Source organism: Muntiacus reevesi, chromosome 3, assembly GCF_963930625.1.
Source record: "Muntiacus reevesi chromosome 3, mMunRee1.1, whole genome shotgun sequence".
In the NCBI taxonomy this organism is placed as follows: domain Eukaryota; kingdom Metazoa; phylum Chordata; class Mammalia; order Artiodactyla; family Cervidae; genus Muntiacus; species Muntiacus reevesi.
Window position 1 is genome coordinate 109,439,380 of NC_089251.1, and position 17,304 is coordinate 109,456,683.

Below are 17,304 nucleotides of genomic sequence, written 5' to 3' on the forward strand. Positions count from 1 at the left end.
ACAGCTGCTGCAAAACAGATGTTGAATGTGATTTTCACCTTTTTTCATAAAAGGAAGAATCCTCCTTGGACTTTTTTCTGTTATAGAAAGTAGGTACTAGTGCAGGTCTTTTGTAAAAGCAAAGTGGCATAAAACCAATTTTTAAAAACTGGCAGATACCTGTATTGGCAATTCTTCTAGTTCACACTTAATACTCTATGTATGTGTATATACAAATTTCAAATTTTGCTCTATTTTCAGTTGACATGATCGTCTATTTAGAAAGGAATCCACTTAGGACTTCCCCAGTGGCTCAGACGGTAAAGAAAGGAATCCACTTAAAAACTCTACTAGTAAGTGAGTTTGGCCTTTTATACAGGCATCCTGCGGTCCATGGGGTCGCACAGAGTTGGACATGACTGGGTGACTGAACCGCAGCAATAAGTGAGTTTAAGAAGTTTGCAGGATACAGGGCCAATATATAAAGTCAGCCACATGTCCATTTACCAGCACTCAGCATTTGGAAGTTGAAATTTAAAAACAACGGAGTATATGCAGGATCCATATGCTGAAAATTATACCACCAGTGAAATACATAAGATTTTATATTTTTTAATTTTATATAAAAGGCATAATTAGATCAGTTGTTTTCTCAATGTTGTATCTGTAAGATTAATCCATATTGAAATATATATTGTTTCCCTTGCTATATATACTGTCCTAGTTTATAAATATACCATTATTTATTTACTCATTCTTGTGTTAATTTTATATAAAAGGCATAATTAGATTAATTTTTTCTCAATGTTGTATCTATAAGATTAATCCATATTGAAATATGTATTCCATTTCCCTTGCTATATATACTGTCCTAGTTTACAAATATACCATTATTTATTTGCTCATTCTTATGTTGGACATTTAGGTTATTTTTGAGATGTTGCTATTGCAACAGTGATGTTGTGAATGTTCTGTATGTGTCCTGTGTATGTCACAGTGGAAGTGGGGGAGTCTCCTCAGGCTATGTAAACAGGAATGATGTTGCTGGCTCATCAGGTTGTACTTTTTCACAATCATAGCAGAGACTGTCAAACAGTCTGTGAAGCTACAACAGTTTGCATTCCTACCAGCCATGCAAAAGAGTTCCCATTGCTCTGTAGCATTACCAGTACTTTATTTTTTCAGAATTAAGCATTTTTGCCAGTCTGGTAGTTAACATTTTTATTCCTTTTAACATGATTTTGCATAAACTGTAGATAAAAGCTTCTCAAATGTATTGCTTTGTGAAGGACCAGGTTTTCCCCCAGACTGTAACATTTATAAAATGCAGTAAGAATATTATAGCAGTTCAAACTTTCTATAATGTTCCTAGACACTTCCTCTCAATTTCTGTACCAAACATTGTTGTGGACGAGAAGCAAAGTTCTTGGACTAGTGCTGGGTCCTCTGCCGCCCCATATTAGATAGAACATTTAGGAATTTTCAGATGTAAGATTTTGAAATGAAGAAGCTATCTTCATTTATCTTCTATTATATTTGTAGCTTCCCTTGTGAATACTTTGTCTCAAAAACAAGAGTTGAGAAGTATCTTAGATCATTTAGTTAGGAATTTAGTTATCCTAACTATCAGGCGTATTAAGAGATCACTGAAGAGTCAGGTTAGCTGTCACGTTCTTAGAGACCATTGGTTTACAGACTCTACGGCTGACCTTGAATTGTGTATTCAGTAAGTGTTTATTGAGCGTTGTACCAGTCATGGTTAAAGGTTCTAGGGAGACAGTGGTGGACACAATGAAGCTCCAGCCCCAATGGAACATTAGAAGAGGAAAATATTTAACATGCAAATAAGTGAATCAGAAGTTCAGATAATACAAGTACTATGAAGAAAATAGACTTTCTAGTTGGCTTGGTGTTAAAGAATCTGCTTGCCGAAGATGTGGATTGGATTCCCTGAGTGGGAAAGATTCCCTGCAAGAGGAAATGGCAGCCCACCCCAGTATTCTTGCTGGGAAGTCCCGTGGCCAGAGGAGCCTGGCGGGCTGCAGTCCACCGGGATGCAGAGCGTTAGGCATGACCGCACACACGAAGAAGAAAAACCAGCGGAGCGCGGCTTCCCTGGTGGCTCAGTGTCAGGGGCGTGGGTTCAGCCCCTGACCCGGCAGATTGCACAAGCCGCGGAGCGCCCAAGCCCGTGCGCCGCAACCCCCGAGCCTGCCGTGCTGAGCCCAGGAGCCGCAACCGCGGAGGCCGCGTGCACGCTGGAGCCTGTGGTCCGCAAGGGGAGAAGCCCAGCGAGATGAGAAGTCCAGGCATCACAGTGAGAGGGTAGCCCCCACTGGCTGCAGCCGGAGAAAAGCCTACCCAACAGTGAAGACCCAGCACTGCCAAAAATAAACAAATAAACAAAATTACTTAAAAGAAATAAAAACAGAGGAGGGCTAGAGAGTGGCTTGATGGGTGACGATGTTTAACTAGAGTGGTCAGGGAAAGCCTGTCTGGAGAAGTGACACTTGAGGTCACTGAATAATAGAACTGCTTTTACTAGTTTGGGTGTACAAAGGACTTCTTCTCTAAGCCATTTTAAGAGTAAATTGCCAGCCGCAGTGGCCATTACCCCCAATATTTTAATATGTATTTGCTAACAAAAAAGGGCATTCTAAGAAAACAAAACAAAAACAAAATTCAGGAAATTAACATTGACACATTACATCGTTCTAATCCTCAGACCCCATTCAAGTTTGCCCATGGTTCCAGTAATGTCCTTTATAACAAAAAAATCCAGCCCCTTATCACTCAATGTATTAGGTTGTCAGGGCTGTTTATTTCATCTCTTTCAGCCTGAAGCAATTCCTAGTCCTCCCCGCCTTTCAGGATGCTCACATTCTTGGAAACTGCAGTCTGAGCCTGAACTTCCCGCATCTTTCCTGCTTCGTGGGCAGGGAGAGCAAGGAGGAGGAAGTGGGGATCCAGGTGGACACCCTAGAGGGGGATTTGCAGGTTTCCTTGTGCAGCTGCATCGGTGGACAGTACTGCCCTTGACAGCTGCAGCCTGAGTGCTGGGAACAGAGCAACTGAAACTGCGTTCCTCTTTCCTGGGGAAATTCTCGTGGTTTTTAGGGGAAGAACTCCTGTTTGTGGTTTTCTTCAACCTCTGATGTTTTAGATCAAAATTGTTGGGAACTTCCCTGGTGGTCCAGTGGCTAAGACACTGCTCCAATGCAGGGGGTCTGGGTCAGGGAACTAGACCCCATATGTCTAGTTTAACAACTAAGAACCCAGTATAGCATAAATAAGCAAATAAATGTTTTTAGGAAAAAAACTGTTTGAGCCCAAGTACATGGATGCATTTGCAAACACGAAGTGTTTTTTGCAGGCCATTTTGAGCCTTAGATTGGATAACTGCCCTGTAATCTGACTGCTTCTTCAAAGTGCCCTTGAAATAACAGAGTAGCTTGGTAGGGCCCCAGGGGACTGTTAACAGGAGACAGAATTCTCTGCTCCTCCGTTTGTCCTGTCTCCCTACCTTTGTTCCACCTGTTCTTTCCTCCAGGAGGCCTTAAAATCTGCTGCTCTGTCTTCCCTGCTCTTTTTAGTAAACAACTAAACAAACTTTAGGGTGAAAAAAAGGAAAAAGACAAAAGCCATGGGTGCTGCTCTGAGGGGGCTGTCAACAGCTGGGAGCTCATTAGAAGTTCTCTTAGTTATGGTTTTGAAGACTGTGCGTCTCTAATAGATATTCCCCAGAAAAACCAAATGAAGTGTTTTTGTTTATTGATGGGCTGCAGGGCTTCAGTGTCATTAATTGATGCAGTCAGTGCCTTTGTAACTTGCAGATTGTGTGAGTGAGTGTGTGTGTACGCACATGTGTGTATGTGTGAGCTTAGCTGTTAACGTGACCAGGTTGCGGGTGTGCTTGTGGGTCCCATTCCCCTCCTGAAGTGGCAGACTGCGTTTTCTCGGTGTTTAGGGTGAGCAGTCACCCCGTAAACTGCTGGAAAATGACTTCATTGTGGACACATCTTCTGTAAAGCATCATTATAGAATCCTTTCCACCTTAGCCATGGGAAAAAAGGCAAAACCAATAATCTTGCCTCTGGCATCGGTGAACCTGTAGCCACTGGACTCTGGATGGGTGGAATTTTCTGTCTCAGATTTACAGAAAGACAATGTGAAATTATCTTGCCTTGGGACTCCAAAGATAATTTCACTGCTGAATGGATTGAAACGTCACTTCTGTGCTTCCCTGATAGCTCAGTTGGTAAAGAATCCTCCTGCAATGTAGGAGACCCTGGTTTGATTCCTGGGTCGGGGAGATCTGCTGGAGAAAGGATAGGTTACCCACTCCAGTATTCTTGGGCTTCCCTTGTGACTCAGCTGGTAAAGAATCCGCCCGCAGTGCGGGAGACCTGGGTTCGATTCCTGGGTCGGGAAGATCCCCTGGAGAAGGGAAAGGCTACCCACTCCAGTATTCTGGCCTGGAGAACTCCATGGACTGTATAGTCACAAAGAGTTGGACACTACTGAGCGACTTTCACTTTCCAACTTAATGTATAGAAATGATGGATGCCTCAGGATTTTTTGGTTCAAGGCAGACGGGTGCAGCACAATCATTTTCATAGTTTGTCCCTCAGTGAATTGATAAACATCACCTTCTCTGCCTTGGGCAGGGGACCAAAGAGTAGAGCGACCATAGTTCTGGAAAGGTTGAGAAATGCGCACCTAGCAACCGTCCTATCTGTCACTCCCTGAAGGCTGCTTTCCCATCTGACCTTCCCATTTTTCCCTTCCGTGATTTTAGTGCACCCACGGCCCAGCTGCAGAGTAACCTTGAGTTCCCAGGAAAGTGTGTTGATTGTGTGTTATCCTTAACATATTCTAGGTGCAAGGTATTTGTAATCATTTTTACTGCTCACTTATTGCACAGGTGATTTCTGCATATGAAGGCAGCTCTAGTCTCTATTTTATGGAAAAATACATAACAGGAAAAGCCTGGGTTTTAGGCCAAGTTATTTGTGTCTTCCTTATAACTGTTGTACTGCCCGAGACGAATACTAAGTGGCCTCTGAAGAAGTAGAGTGGTCAGTGATGCCCTGGATCTTATGGGATCCCCACCATCTTCTAGGGAATAAATGTGCAGCTGTCACCAGTTTAACAGGGTGGTGTTACTTTTATATCATTAGGGAATTCAGAAACCTATAAAAGGGAATTATTTCTACAACTTCCCTGGTGGTCCAGTGGTTAAGAATCTGCCTGCCAAAAAATAAGATCCCACATGCTGCGGGGTCATCGAGCCCGCTCGGCACAGGGCCTGACCCTGTGCGCCCTGGAGCCCGTATGCCGCGACTACTGAGCCTGCCTGCCCTAGAGCCGCTGCTCCACAGCAAGAGAAGCCGTGGCAGCGAGAAGCCCGTGCACCGCAACTAGAGAGGAACCCACCCTCTGCAGCCAGAGACAGCGTGAACCCAGCGACAAAGAGCCCATGCGCCGCAATCAGGGCGCAGTGCAGCTCGAGCGAATTATTTCTAAAGCAGTTTAAGGAGGAAAAAGAAGGATTTGGTTTCTGAATGGATTCTGTTTGTCCCGCGTCCTTTCAGTCCATCGATGTCCACAGGTGTCATAGATGAAGCCCTCACCGCCTGTCTCCATTCTTCTCAAGCCCTTCCGTGCTGTCGCCGGGATGTCGGGGACAGCTCAGGAATCCACGTGCTGTCTGTGGACACAGTGAGGGGCCGAGCTCCCAGCTAAGGGCGCTTGCCTTTTTCCTCAAGTAGGAAACAGCAGAAGTTTTGCCTCTACGTTAATTTTTCATATTTTCTGCTCACCTCAGAGCTTAAAGTCACACAGTTCATAAGCTGTATTTATGCCACATTAAGGGGGAAATGCATGTGAAAGAGAGGGGAAGAAGCAGCAAAACTTTCTCATCCACTCCTGCATGGCTTCATTTTTTACTAATTCTTCATCAGTTCACACATATGGGGATTTAGAAGAGAGAGAGACACATATAACTCATTGCTGTCATCTGGATGTTACATTCAGTTTTGGTGTATATCTGGAATGATTTTAACAATTGTTTTGAAAGGAAATAGGAAGAGGGATGTGATTATCAAGTAGCTATTTATCTACACACATTTTTAGGAGGTATATTTAAAACAAAAGAATACATAAAGTTCAGAAATAAAGGATGGGAATTGAGTTCTGTGCAATATACAGTTGGCTCTTGAACAACACAGATTTGAACTGCACAGGCCCTCTTATATGCAGATTTTTTTCCCAGTAAACTACAGTGCTACACAGTCTGCGTGGTTGGTGGAATTCATGGGTGTGGAACCGTGGATACGAAAGGCCCCTGCAAAGTTATATGCAGACTTTCAGCTGGGCAGGGTTGGTGGCCCTCACTCCTTTGTTGTTCAAGAGTCAACTGTATGAACAACAGAAAGCTACACCAGCTGTGTTAATGTCAGACACAACTGTGTTAATATCAGTCTGTTTAAGGCTGAAGACATTAAGGCTTTAAGGCCAAAGACATTCCTAGAGAAATAGACTACTAACTAATGGTAAAAGATTTAGTCCACAAGGAAGACAAAACAATTCTAAACTTGTCTTTTGTTTTTCTTATTGTTTAGTCGCTAAATCGTATCCCACTCTCTTGTGACCCTATGGACTCTAGGCTGCCAGGCTCCTCTGTCCGCGGGATTTTCCAGGCAAGAATACTAGAGCAGGTTGCCATTTCCTTCTCCAAGGGGTCTTCCTGACTCAGGGATCAAATCTGAGTCTCCTGCATTGGCAGACATATCCCTAAAAATGTATGAAGCAGAAGTGAGCAAATTACAAGGAAAAATAAATCCACCTAATAGTGGGAAGTCTTAAGAAACCTCTTGGTATTCAGTGGTTCAAATAGACACCCCCTCCAAAAGAAATCAGTATATAGATTTCTATATTCTATATTCTTCTAAAGAACACAAGCTTAATATACTGAATATATTTATGGTACAGCATCCAACAGCTGCAGAAAGACATTTCAAGCACACATAGCAGATTTATGAAAATGGATGAAATATTGTAGCAAAAGCAAGTCTCAAAAATATTGGATTGATATCTCTTATGGATAAAAACCTCTGATCATAGTGAAAATAAATTAGATGTTAAAAAGATAACAAGCAAAATCTCCCACCTATTTGGAATTTAAGAAATATCTAAACAATTCATGAGACAAGGAAGAAATCATAATGGAAATTAAACTAAATATTTAGAATCAAATAATAATGAAAGTAATATATATTCAAATGAGGGAATAGCTAAAAAATAATATTTAGAAATATATATTCCTTAAATGTTTCTATTAAAAAGGAGAAAATTGAAAAATTATAGACTCAGCCTCCATCTTAAGGCCGTAGAAAAAGGAAAAACTCAAAGAACAAAGAGTAGAAATTAATGAAATAGAGAGTAAATATACATAGAATCAATAATGTCAAACAGGTGATTCCCTGAAGAGAAAGTGGTGTGTGTCTCTACTTATTTGGGTCTTTAATTTCTTTCAACTATGTTGAATAGTTTTCAGTGTACTGAGGGAAGGATAATCATTTCAACCGTGGGTGCTGGAACAAAGAGATAGCCATATGGGGAAAGAAAAAAGTGAACAATGACTCTTGTCTCACATACAAAAACTTGAAGTGGATCCTAGACCTAAATGTAAAAACTAAGCTATAAAACATCTACAAGAAAACATAGGAGAAAATCCTAGTGACCTTGGGTATGGCAGAGATTTCTACATTTGATACAAAAAGCACAAAGTAGTTTTTTAAAATCAACACATCGACTTCATTAAAAAAATGTTTTTTAATTTGCTTTTTAAAAAATACTGTTCATAATGAAAAAGGAAAGCAAGGACAATATTTAAAACACATAGATTTGACAAAGGACTTATATCTAAAATATATAATAGAATTCTTACACTTAATAAGGTAGCCTAAGTTAAAAATTGGGGAAGATTTAAATAAATTTGACCTAGAAAGTTATAGAGATGGCAGATATACTTATGAAAAGATGCTCAGTGTCAGGAATCATTAGGGAAATATGAATTAAAACTACAGTGAGATAATTCTGTACTCCCAGTAGAATGGCTGAAATTAAAAAGACTGACCATGCCAAGTGCTGGTGAGGATGCAGAGCTGCTAGAACTCTCATACACTGTTGGTGTGAATATACAACAACTCTGAAAGACAGTTTAGTAGTTTTTGAAAAGTTGATCATATACCTATCATATGATTCAGGTATTTACCCAAAAGAAATAAAATCATATATCTACCCATAACCTGTACATGAATGTACGTAGCAGCTTTATTTGAAATAGTTCAAAACTAGTAACAGCCCAGTTGCCTGTCAGCAGGTATTTGCATAAATATCCTTACAGTGGAGTTCTACTTGATAATAAAAAGGACCATAAAAGAGAACCCAATAATATTGGGTTCCCAATCTCATATTGGGTTCCCAATCTCAATATTGAGAACCCAATCTCAACATGATTATGCTCAGGGAAAAAACCCAGGACCCCCCCTGCCAAAAGTACATTTTTATGAAATACTAAAAAAATACGATCTGATCTAGAGTGCTAGAAAAAAAGATGGTGGTTACTGGTGGGAGTGGGGTGGGCATCTCATACACTTTAGTTTTATGGAGAATACAGAGTTAAATATGAAAGGTAAAATCATAAAATTTTAAGAAGACAATCTGGGAGAACATCATTGTGATCTCAGAGTATACAAGGATTTCTCAAGACACAACACAAAAGGAAGAAAATGGATACATTTAGTAAGGTTCAAATTTAAAACTTGTATGTTTCAAAAAAAATTGGGAAAAAGTATTTATGGCACCTATATTTAACAAAGAATTAGCACCCCTATAGAACTCCCCTTCCTCAATTAAAAGAGACAATCCAGTAGAAACATGGACAAAAGATATGAGCACGCGTATCATGGATTCTGCAGGCAAGAACACTGGAGCGGGTTGCCGTACCCTCCTCCAGAGGATCTTCCCACCCCAGGAATCTAGCTGCTTCTCTTTTGTCTCCTGCGTTGGCAGGCAGGTTCTTTACCACTAGCGCCACCTGGGAAGCTATATCATGTTAAGAGGAACCCCAGAAGACCCATAAACATGAAAAAAGGTTCAACGTCTTTATTTTTCAAAGAAATGTGAATTATAACCAAAATTAGAACCTGTTTCATATTCCTTACTTTGCATTGGTAAAAATTTAAAGGTCTGTATCAACTGTTGGCATAGATATGAAGCAAGCAGAACACACTTTCACTCAGACAGTAAATTGGTACAAACACTTTGGAAAACTGTGTGGCATCATCTACTAAAGTAAAAGATATGTCAGTGTTGAGGCCCAGGACGCGTGCTTAAAAGACGCTTGCTCCGTGGAAAGAAAGCTATGACAAACCTAGAGAGTGTATTAAAGAGCAAAGTCGCAACTTTACCGACAAAGGTCCATATAGTCAAAGCTATGGTTTTTCCAGGAATCATGTACAAATGTGAGAGCTGGACCATAAAGAAGGCTGAGCACAAAAGAATTGATGCTTTCGAATTGTGGTCCTGGAGAAGACTCCTGCGAATCCCTTGGACAGCAAGGAGATCAAACCAGTCAATCCTAAAGGAAATCAATTCTGAATATTCACTGGAAGGACTGATGCTGAAGCTGAAGCTCCAGTACTTTGGCCACCTGATATGAAGAACTGACTCACTGGAAATGACTCTGATGCTGGGAAAGATTGAGGGCAGGAGGAGATGGGGGCGACAGAGGATGAGATGGTTGGATGGCATCACTGACTCAATGGACATGAGTTTGAGCAAACTCTGGGAGATAGTGATGGACAGGGAGGCCTGGTGTGCTGCAGTCCATGGGGTCTCAGAGATGGGACATGACTTAGTGACTGAACAACAAAGGCCCCGTGATCCCACTTGTAGTGTGCACACCAGAGAATCCCATGCCTATGGGCACCAAGAATGTTCATAGCAGCATTGCAGTAGCAAAACTGGAGGCAGTCCAGATTCCAGCAGCATTAGAGGAATTGTGGCATAGCCGTACAGTGGAATATTATACAGTTCTGAAGAGGGTGGCTCACAGTTAGTTACACTCAGCAACAAGGAAGCATCTTAGGAAAAAAGGCAAGTTGTAGAAGAATATATGCAACATGATTCAGTCTTTAAGGGAACTTATAAATGCTGTAAAACTGTAAAGAAAAACAAAGATAAGCATGAAATTCCAGAAAATAATTACTTTGAATCTAAAAAGGAATAGGATGGAGATAAAAACTCTGGCATGCTGAGGACTTCAAAATGATATTGATGTTCTTGTTCTATCATTGGGCATGTTTTTATCATTTTATACCTTACATTCATTTTATAATACTTTACATTTGATTTTATAATATGAACTCTACATAATATAGTATTTAATAAAGTTATTTTTAAAATAAGTGCAAGCTGCAGAATTTAGCATATGACTAAACAGGACACCTGTTCTTGTGTACCTACAAGAAGAGAATGCTGCTTTGGGGAAAAAAACAAATTATAATGAATTCTACTCCACTACTTATGTTTAATGATTTAAATTTCCTCTTGGTAAAGGTTTTCCTTTTTTTTCCCCCCCTGCCCTTATTCTCTCTGCTGTGCTGCCCCTCACTTTGTAGGAGAGATTTGAAGCGCTCTTCACCATCTATGATGACCAAGTTACATTTCAGTTGTTCAAAAGCTTTAGAAGAGTCCGAATAAATTTCAGCAAGCCTGAGGCGGCGGCACGGGCTCGGATAGAACTCCACGAGACAGACTTCAATGGCAGAAAGCTGAAGCTGTACTTCGCACAGGTACTGACTTCATAGTGCAGAGGGCAGCGTGTTTTCCTCCATCCAACGATGCTGTCCACTCTCCGTATTCTCTATTATCGTATCAGAGGTCTTTGAAATGAACAATCCCAATCAGCAAATCATGTAAACATATGTTTCCTTTGTTTTACAGATACATAGATGTATACATTTATTAAGCATATTTGCCCTCCTAACTTTGTTTTGCTTAGCCTAATAGTTAGAGGGCTTCATTTTTTTCTGGCAGCTTTTCTCAACTGGGGAACACCTAAGCCTTTTCTCCTGTCATCTAGAATGGCACTTGTGATGGGACATCCTTGGAAGATGTGAGAAAAGCAGCCTCTGGACTCATTTCCATGGGCTGTGATTCCTAAGAGGCGCCCTATTGAAAATGGCTCCCAGCCCAAGGGGTGAACAGGGAGCAGACAGAGAACGTACAGAAAGACTGTCCTAGACTTTGGAATTGCGGAGGACCCTGCAAGTTAATGAGAATTGGCTATCCTTATTATTCTAATCCTCCATTGATAGGACTCTGACAAACCAATTACTTCTTGGAAGAATTAGTGAAATAAAAGCATTAGATAAGCTGTTAAGTGCACTGTTTTATTTTTAACAAAGCACTTTTTTCCCCTTGGTCTAGCTTTCAAAATATTTTTTAAAAAAATTAAGATGGGGTTTGCTCTCTGACATTACAAATGAAACCTATGTTTGGACACGTCTTGGTGGAGTCGATGGTGACAGTATAACCTAATCTCTTCTAAAACTGGAATTCAGTGCTTAGTACGATTCATTGTCCATTCATCCACTCATCGATTTTTCTTTCCATTTGACGAATATTTATTGGGCACCTAATGCTCTGTACCGGGCTCTAAGTGTTCAGTGGTGAACCAGACAGACTCTGGCCCAGCCACTGGAAGATATGTAGCCTGTCAAAGAGAAATTTTACATTTTCTCCAAAGAGATGTTTTAGTTAATAGGAAGATGAAAGTGAAAACATGGCCTGGTCATAAATCGTGAGCCTCTCCCCCCCTGCAGGTACAGATGTCCAGTGGAACACGGGACAAGTCCTATTTACAGCCACCCCAGCCTGCCAAGCAGTTCCTCATCTCCCCGCCCGCGTCACCTCCGGTGGGGTGGAAGCAGGGGGAGGACGCAACGCCTGTTATAAACTATGATTTACTCTGTGCTGTTTCCAAGTTGGGACCAGGTAACAAGCTTCTCTCTCTCCTGTTTTTTTCTCCAAGAAACTTTTGTTTTAAAGCCCACATTCAGCTATTTGTTCTAGCCAATGAACGGCAACACGATCAGCATGGAAGATAGGGTCACACAAACCTGGGTTTAGATTCTAGTCTTTGCTAACTGTGATCTTGAGCAAGTTATTTAGCTTCAATTTTCTGAGCCTCTGCTTTCTCATCTAAAATAGGGATCATAGGAGCTACCCTTCAACACAATTCTAAGGACTAAGGGCTTCCCCAGGTGGCACAGTGGTAAAGAATCTGTCAATGCAGGAGACACAGGAGATGCAGGTTCGATCCCCAAATTGGGAAGATCCTCTGGAGAAGGAAATGGCAACCCACTCCAGAATTCTTGCCTGGAGAATCCCATGGACAGAGGGGCCAGGTGGGCTACAGTCCACAGAGTCACAGAGCTTGACATGACTGAGCAAGACTGAGTGCACGCGCGCGTGCACACACACACACCCACACACACGAGAACTAAGTGATACATACGTAATAGTAAATCTGACTGCAGTTTACAGCTCCACATTCTACTACATGACAGATCGTTAGAGCATGTTAGTTGCCACCAAAATCGCAGACAACTTCTACACTGAACAGTTTATCAAGGAATTGGTGGTGATACCGTATCATCCCTTCAGATTCTTCTCTTGAGTTTCTTTTCCCGTCTTCTTTTCCTTCTGTTTAATTTTTCTCTCTCATCCCTCCAAAATAATACAATAAATCAGTGCCATTGTTGGTTCATAGTCGTTGTCCACCTAAAATAATGTTGTGTCTTCATTAACATCAGGGGATACAAAAGACATTTGAAGAGAAGTTGTGTGTTAGACGTGAGAGCTGTGTCTTGGATCCCTGAGGTCCCATAAGAGATTGCCGATGCTGCCTGAAACCTTACAGGTGTCTCCCAAGGGGAACCCAGGAACCATTATGAAGTTAAGCAGGAATACGTGCATTGTTCACAGAACAGTAATTAGCACTTGCATTTTAACTCCCAAGACCTCAGTACTCCTCACTACTAATTTCTCAAAATGCTAAAACTTTTAAGGAACCTTAAAAAGCATCAATTCTCTAATGTCTAAACAAGATAAAGTACCATAACATAGAATTTACAGGTTGAAAAGCCAGAAATCAGCAACGGAAACATGCGTAGAACAAGAAGTTTCAAGGTTCAGAACCCTTCCTTTGCTGTTTGCCTCCGCAGGAGAGAAATATGAACTTCACGCAGGAACCGAATCCACACCAAGCGTGGTGGTTCACGTCTGTGAAAGTGAAACTGAAGAGGAAGAAGAAACGAAAAACCCCAAACAGAAAATCACCCAGACACGGCGCCCAGGACCTCCGACCGCAGCGCTGAGCGAGCCCCGGGCCTTCGACTGTGCGCTTTGAGGCTTCGGTGGCGTGGCACGGAGCCGCTGCCCACGTGGCCTGGGGTGGCGGGGACATGCCCGTCCGTGACCTTGACCCCTGCTCTGCCAAGGGGAGGCGGGGGGCACGGAGCACCCACACTGGGGACAGTAGAACACGGAGTAGCAGTTTTAACTGATCAGTTAAAATCACAGCTTTTAACTGATGTTCTGAACAGCATATTCCTTTAAAGGATTAGCCCCCACCACGTGGCAACTCTTGACCACTTTTAAATAGCAAATTAGGAGAATGGCTTCCTCCAGAAACATTGATTTCCCTGATTCTGGATAGCACGGGGTACCCCAAAGTGAAAACTGTAGTCACCCAGGGCAGTTCCATTTTTGAGAACTTAAAAATAATCTTATAATTAAAAAAAAAATTAGTCTTACAATTTTAATAATCTAGTTGAGAATGTTTGTACCAGTCTGTTGGCTTCCAACAAGTCTGTTGGTCAAAGATTCATCGCTATTCAATATACATGGAATTTTTGGCCCAGAAAGAGACCTGACATAGAGAATAATTCATAGAAAGTAATTTTTTCTTCTCAAGTGGTTTTTTTTTTTCTTTAGCTTTGGGGAAGAAATGCCGAGTTCCCTTCAACTGTCAGAATCAAGGTGCCCAAATCTACGTGCTCACTGTTCTTATCACAAAGTGATACATAATAGACCCCAGTTCCTGATAGGCCGCCCAGGCAAAGAGCTGCTTCCTGCTTTGGGAACGAGAGGCATCACCTGTGAGCTTGATGACTGTGACCTTGATGACTGTGACCTCACGCAGCTGCCGCACTCTCCCATTTGTGACACATCCTGGCCTGTAGCTCGGACTGTCTTCAACCACCAGTTGAGTGGTCATTATTCATACTTGTGTGTCATCATTCATAGACTTTAAATCAGAAAAAGTACTGATAAGATTTTCTGAAGACTGTTTGTAAATTGTCCATTCAAGCATTTTTCTGTTGGCTTTGACACAGAAGTCACACACATTGTTTTTCTGTGAGTTAAGGAAAGATGTAACAGATAGGGATAACTCATTGGTCAGAGTTTCTTTTGGGTGAAATTTGTTTACTCTGGCTTCCCGTTGGCATTTTCCCTTAAAACAGAATTGTTTCCTGCTTGTGTTTGAGGGTGTATCATTGAACAGACATCTTCTTAACTCTTTTGTGGTCTGTTTGAATTTCGAAGTCCTTTTTGTAGAAAAGTGTCGTAACTAAGAATGCTTTGCTTCAGGTCAGGTGGCCATACTGGTTCTCTGCTCCCTCCAAGGTTTTTTTTGTAAGACAAGTGTCTGGGGCTCCTCACTGTGTCTGTGCAAGGACTTGTGAGTTTGGACTAATAAACCAGTGTGGCAACAGAAAGAAAAATGCAGAAATTCAGATCATGCTTTCGATACATTTTTGGTAATGTGTTTCAGTGGTCTAGATGTTCTTATTGTGGTAGAATTTATTTCTAAGGACTTAAACTTTATTGCAAAATAAAGTTTTCTATATTTCCCTTACCTTAAAATATGCTGAGATGATCGACTCTTCTGTTTGTATATATCCACCACTGGTAAGCCTCGATGTAAAATTCAGTTGAAATTTGTGATTCTGCAAGCAGCTTATTAAATTTATTATTTGGCAGTTTAACTGGCAGTCACTTAATACATTTACTTTGCAGTTCTAAATTCAGCCAATTTTTAATCTTATCTAGGTGCACTGACTTATTGCAGAACAAACTCTGTAAGTCAGGAAATGTATGTATTTTCAACGTTTGGAAATTTTTGAGTTTTTTTTTAGGTAATATTTATTCACTGTAATTTTCTAAGTGATCAAAAGTCATGATGTGTTATTATTTGGCTTGGCTTTCATGCTCTACCTTCCAATTAAAGAATATTCTATCCCTAACTTAAAACTGTCTTTTATAGTCCAACAATGCAAATTTAAGTGTTAGTTGCTCAGTTGTGTCTGACTCTCATGACCCCATGGACTATAGCCCACTAGGCTCCTCTGATCATGGAATTCTCCAGGCAAGAATACTGGAGTGGGTTGCCATTTCCTTCTCCAGGGACTCTTCCTAACCTAGGGATCGAACCCAGATCTCTTGCATTGCAGGCAGATTTTTTACCACCTGAGCCACCAGGGAAGCCCCCCCAACAATGCAAATTACCTGAATATTTCTTTTTCTCTTTTCTTTATTTTTTTCAATGTTGAATAAATTGAAGAAAAACTTAAACCAAGATTAAGTATATATTAAATAATGTATTTTTAATTTAATATATGTAAAACTTTTCTGAGGCTTTCCCTGGTGGTCCAGTGGTTAAGACTCCAGTCTTCCACTACAACTTTTCTGAGTGGAAAACATTAATATTTTTGTTCTTTCTAGTATAGTATTTCCACAACATGAGCTCTGAAAGAAAAACTACTAAATCCATTCACTTTTTAAAATTTTTGACTATAACCCACAGCTTGAGAGAATCTTATTTCCTTGACCAGGGATTGAACCCAAGCCCTTGGCAATGAACACACCAAGTCCTAACCACTAGACCTCCAGGCAATTCCTACCCATTAACATTTTAATATTGTGAAATCAACCAGAATCTCCCCAGGTATTATGATCTCTTTTTTGACTATTTTTTTTACTTTTTTGACTTTTTTGACTATTGTGTATCCAATTCATGTGTCCATCTTGTGAGAGACGAGTCTCATTCATCTTTTATTTAAGTACCTTTTAATAAATTTTATCTCCATTTCTTCTTTGAAACCGAGTCATCACTTAGATTTAACTGTAGCCATGGTTTCTTTAGACACCATAATCTCAGGAATCAGGTTAGGCAATTGTGAGGAGAGAAGATGATGCTTTTTGTTAGGAAAAACATTTGTAGAAGATAAAATCATAAGACAATAAAAATAGTCAACAGAACTTGCAATGCATGGGCTCCTGTGGTCTAGATTCTTTCTCTCTACCCACCTGACGAAACCAGAAGTGAATCTGTTATATTTAGAAGTGCACGCCTCTGAGTATCTACTAGTTTAGGTGCTAAGAGGCAGAAATGGTAAAAACAGTTCCCTTGCCTTGGAGAGCTGAAAATCGGGTGAAAGCAAACTAGTCTTTTCACATTCTGCTTCTCCAAAATGTTGTCACTAAAACCTATCAGTAATTAAGAGCCAAGTAAAAGCTACTGGGAACTTTTAAGTTCAACTAAAGGGTATTTTTTTTAATTGGAATATCGTTGATGTTCCAGTGTTCTGTTAGTTTCTGCCGTACAGCAAAGTGATTCAGTTATACATTCAGGTACATATTCTTTTTTATATTCTTTTCCATTACGGTTTATCACAGGATATTGACTATAGTTCCCCATGCTATACAATTGGACTTTGTTGTTTATAACATAAAAGTTTAAATAAACATTTTCGTTTATGGGCTATTCAAATCAAAGAGATGCCAGGAGATAGCGTCAGTCTAGCACTTTCATTCTTCTAGAATATGATTGTTTTTCCCATTCGCATTAATCCCATCTTTTTAAAATGTTGTGATATAAGGTGAAAATATTTGATTTCTCAGAATCTCAATTACAGAGGTGAAGGCAACTTTGGAAATCATATAGTTGAATCCTCATGTTGCTTAGATTACAAAGCAGGAGATGTGGCTTGCTACGAAGCCCACAGAAAGCAGCCCAGGTTCTAGAATTGCCAGTCCCAACTTCCAGGCTGTGGCTTGTGTCTACTTTTTCTTGCATGGACTTCTTAAAGACACTCAGAGGCAGCGATAACCAGCCATAAGAAACAAAAGGGGAAAAAAATTCCTTTTCCTCAGTGAGGTACAATGAGTAAGAAAAATCTTATCTGA

At 40.6% G+C, this 17,304-nt stretch overlaps 1 protein-coding gene across 2 annotated transcripts in view; it reads left to right on the plus strand.

Annotated features, from left to right (window-relative positions):
• The window catches only part of RCAN3 (RCAN family member 3), a 31,878-nt gene extending 15,511 nt beyond the window's left edge, over positions 1-16,367 (plus strand). For both annotated transcript variants that reach the window (XM_065930066.1, XM_065930067.1), the window contains exons 3-5: positions 10,668-10,841; positions 11,874-12,045; positions 13,278-16,367. In XM_065930066.1, the coding sequence (XP_065786138.1) occupies positions 10,668-10,841; positions 11,874-12,045; positions 13,278-13,462 (531 nt within the window). In that variant the 3' untranslated portion in view covers positions 13,463-16,367. The remainder of the gene's footprint in view (positions 1-10,667; positions 10,842-11,873; positions 12,046-13,277) is intronic.
• The last annotated feature ends 937 nt before the right edge of the window (positions 16,368-17,304 follow it).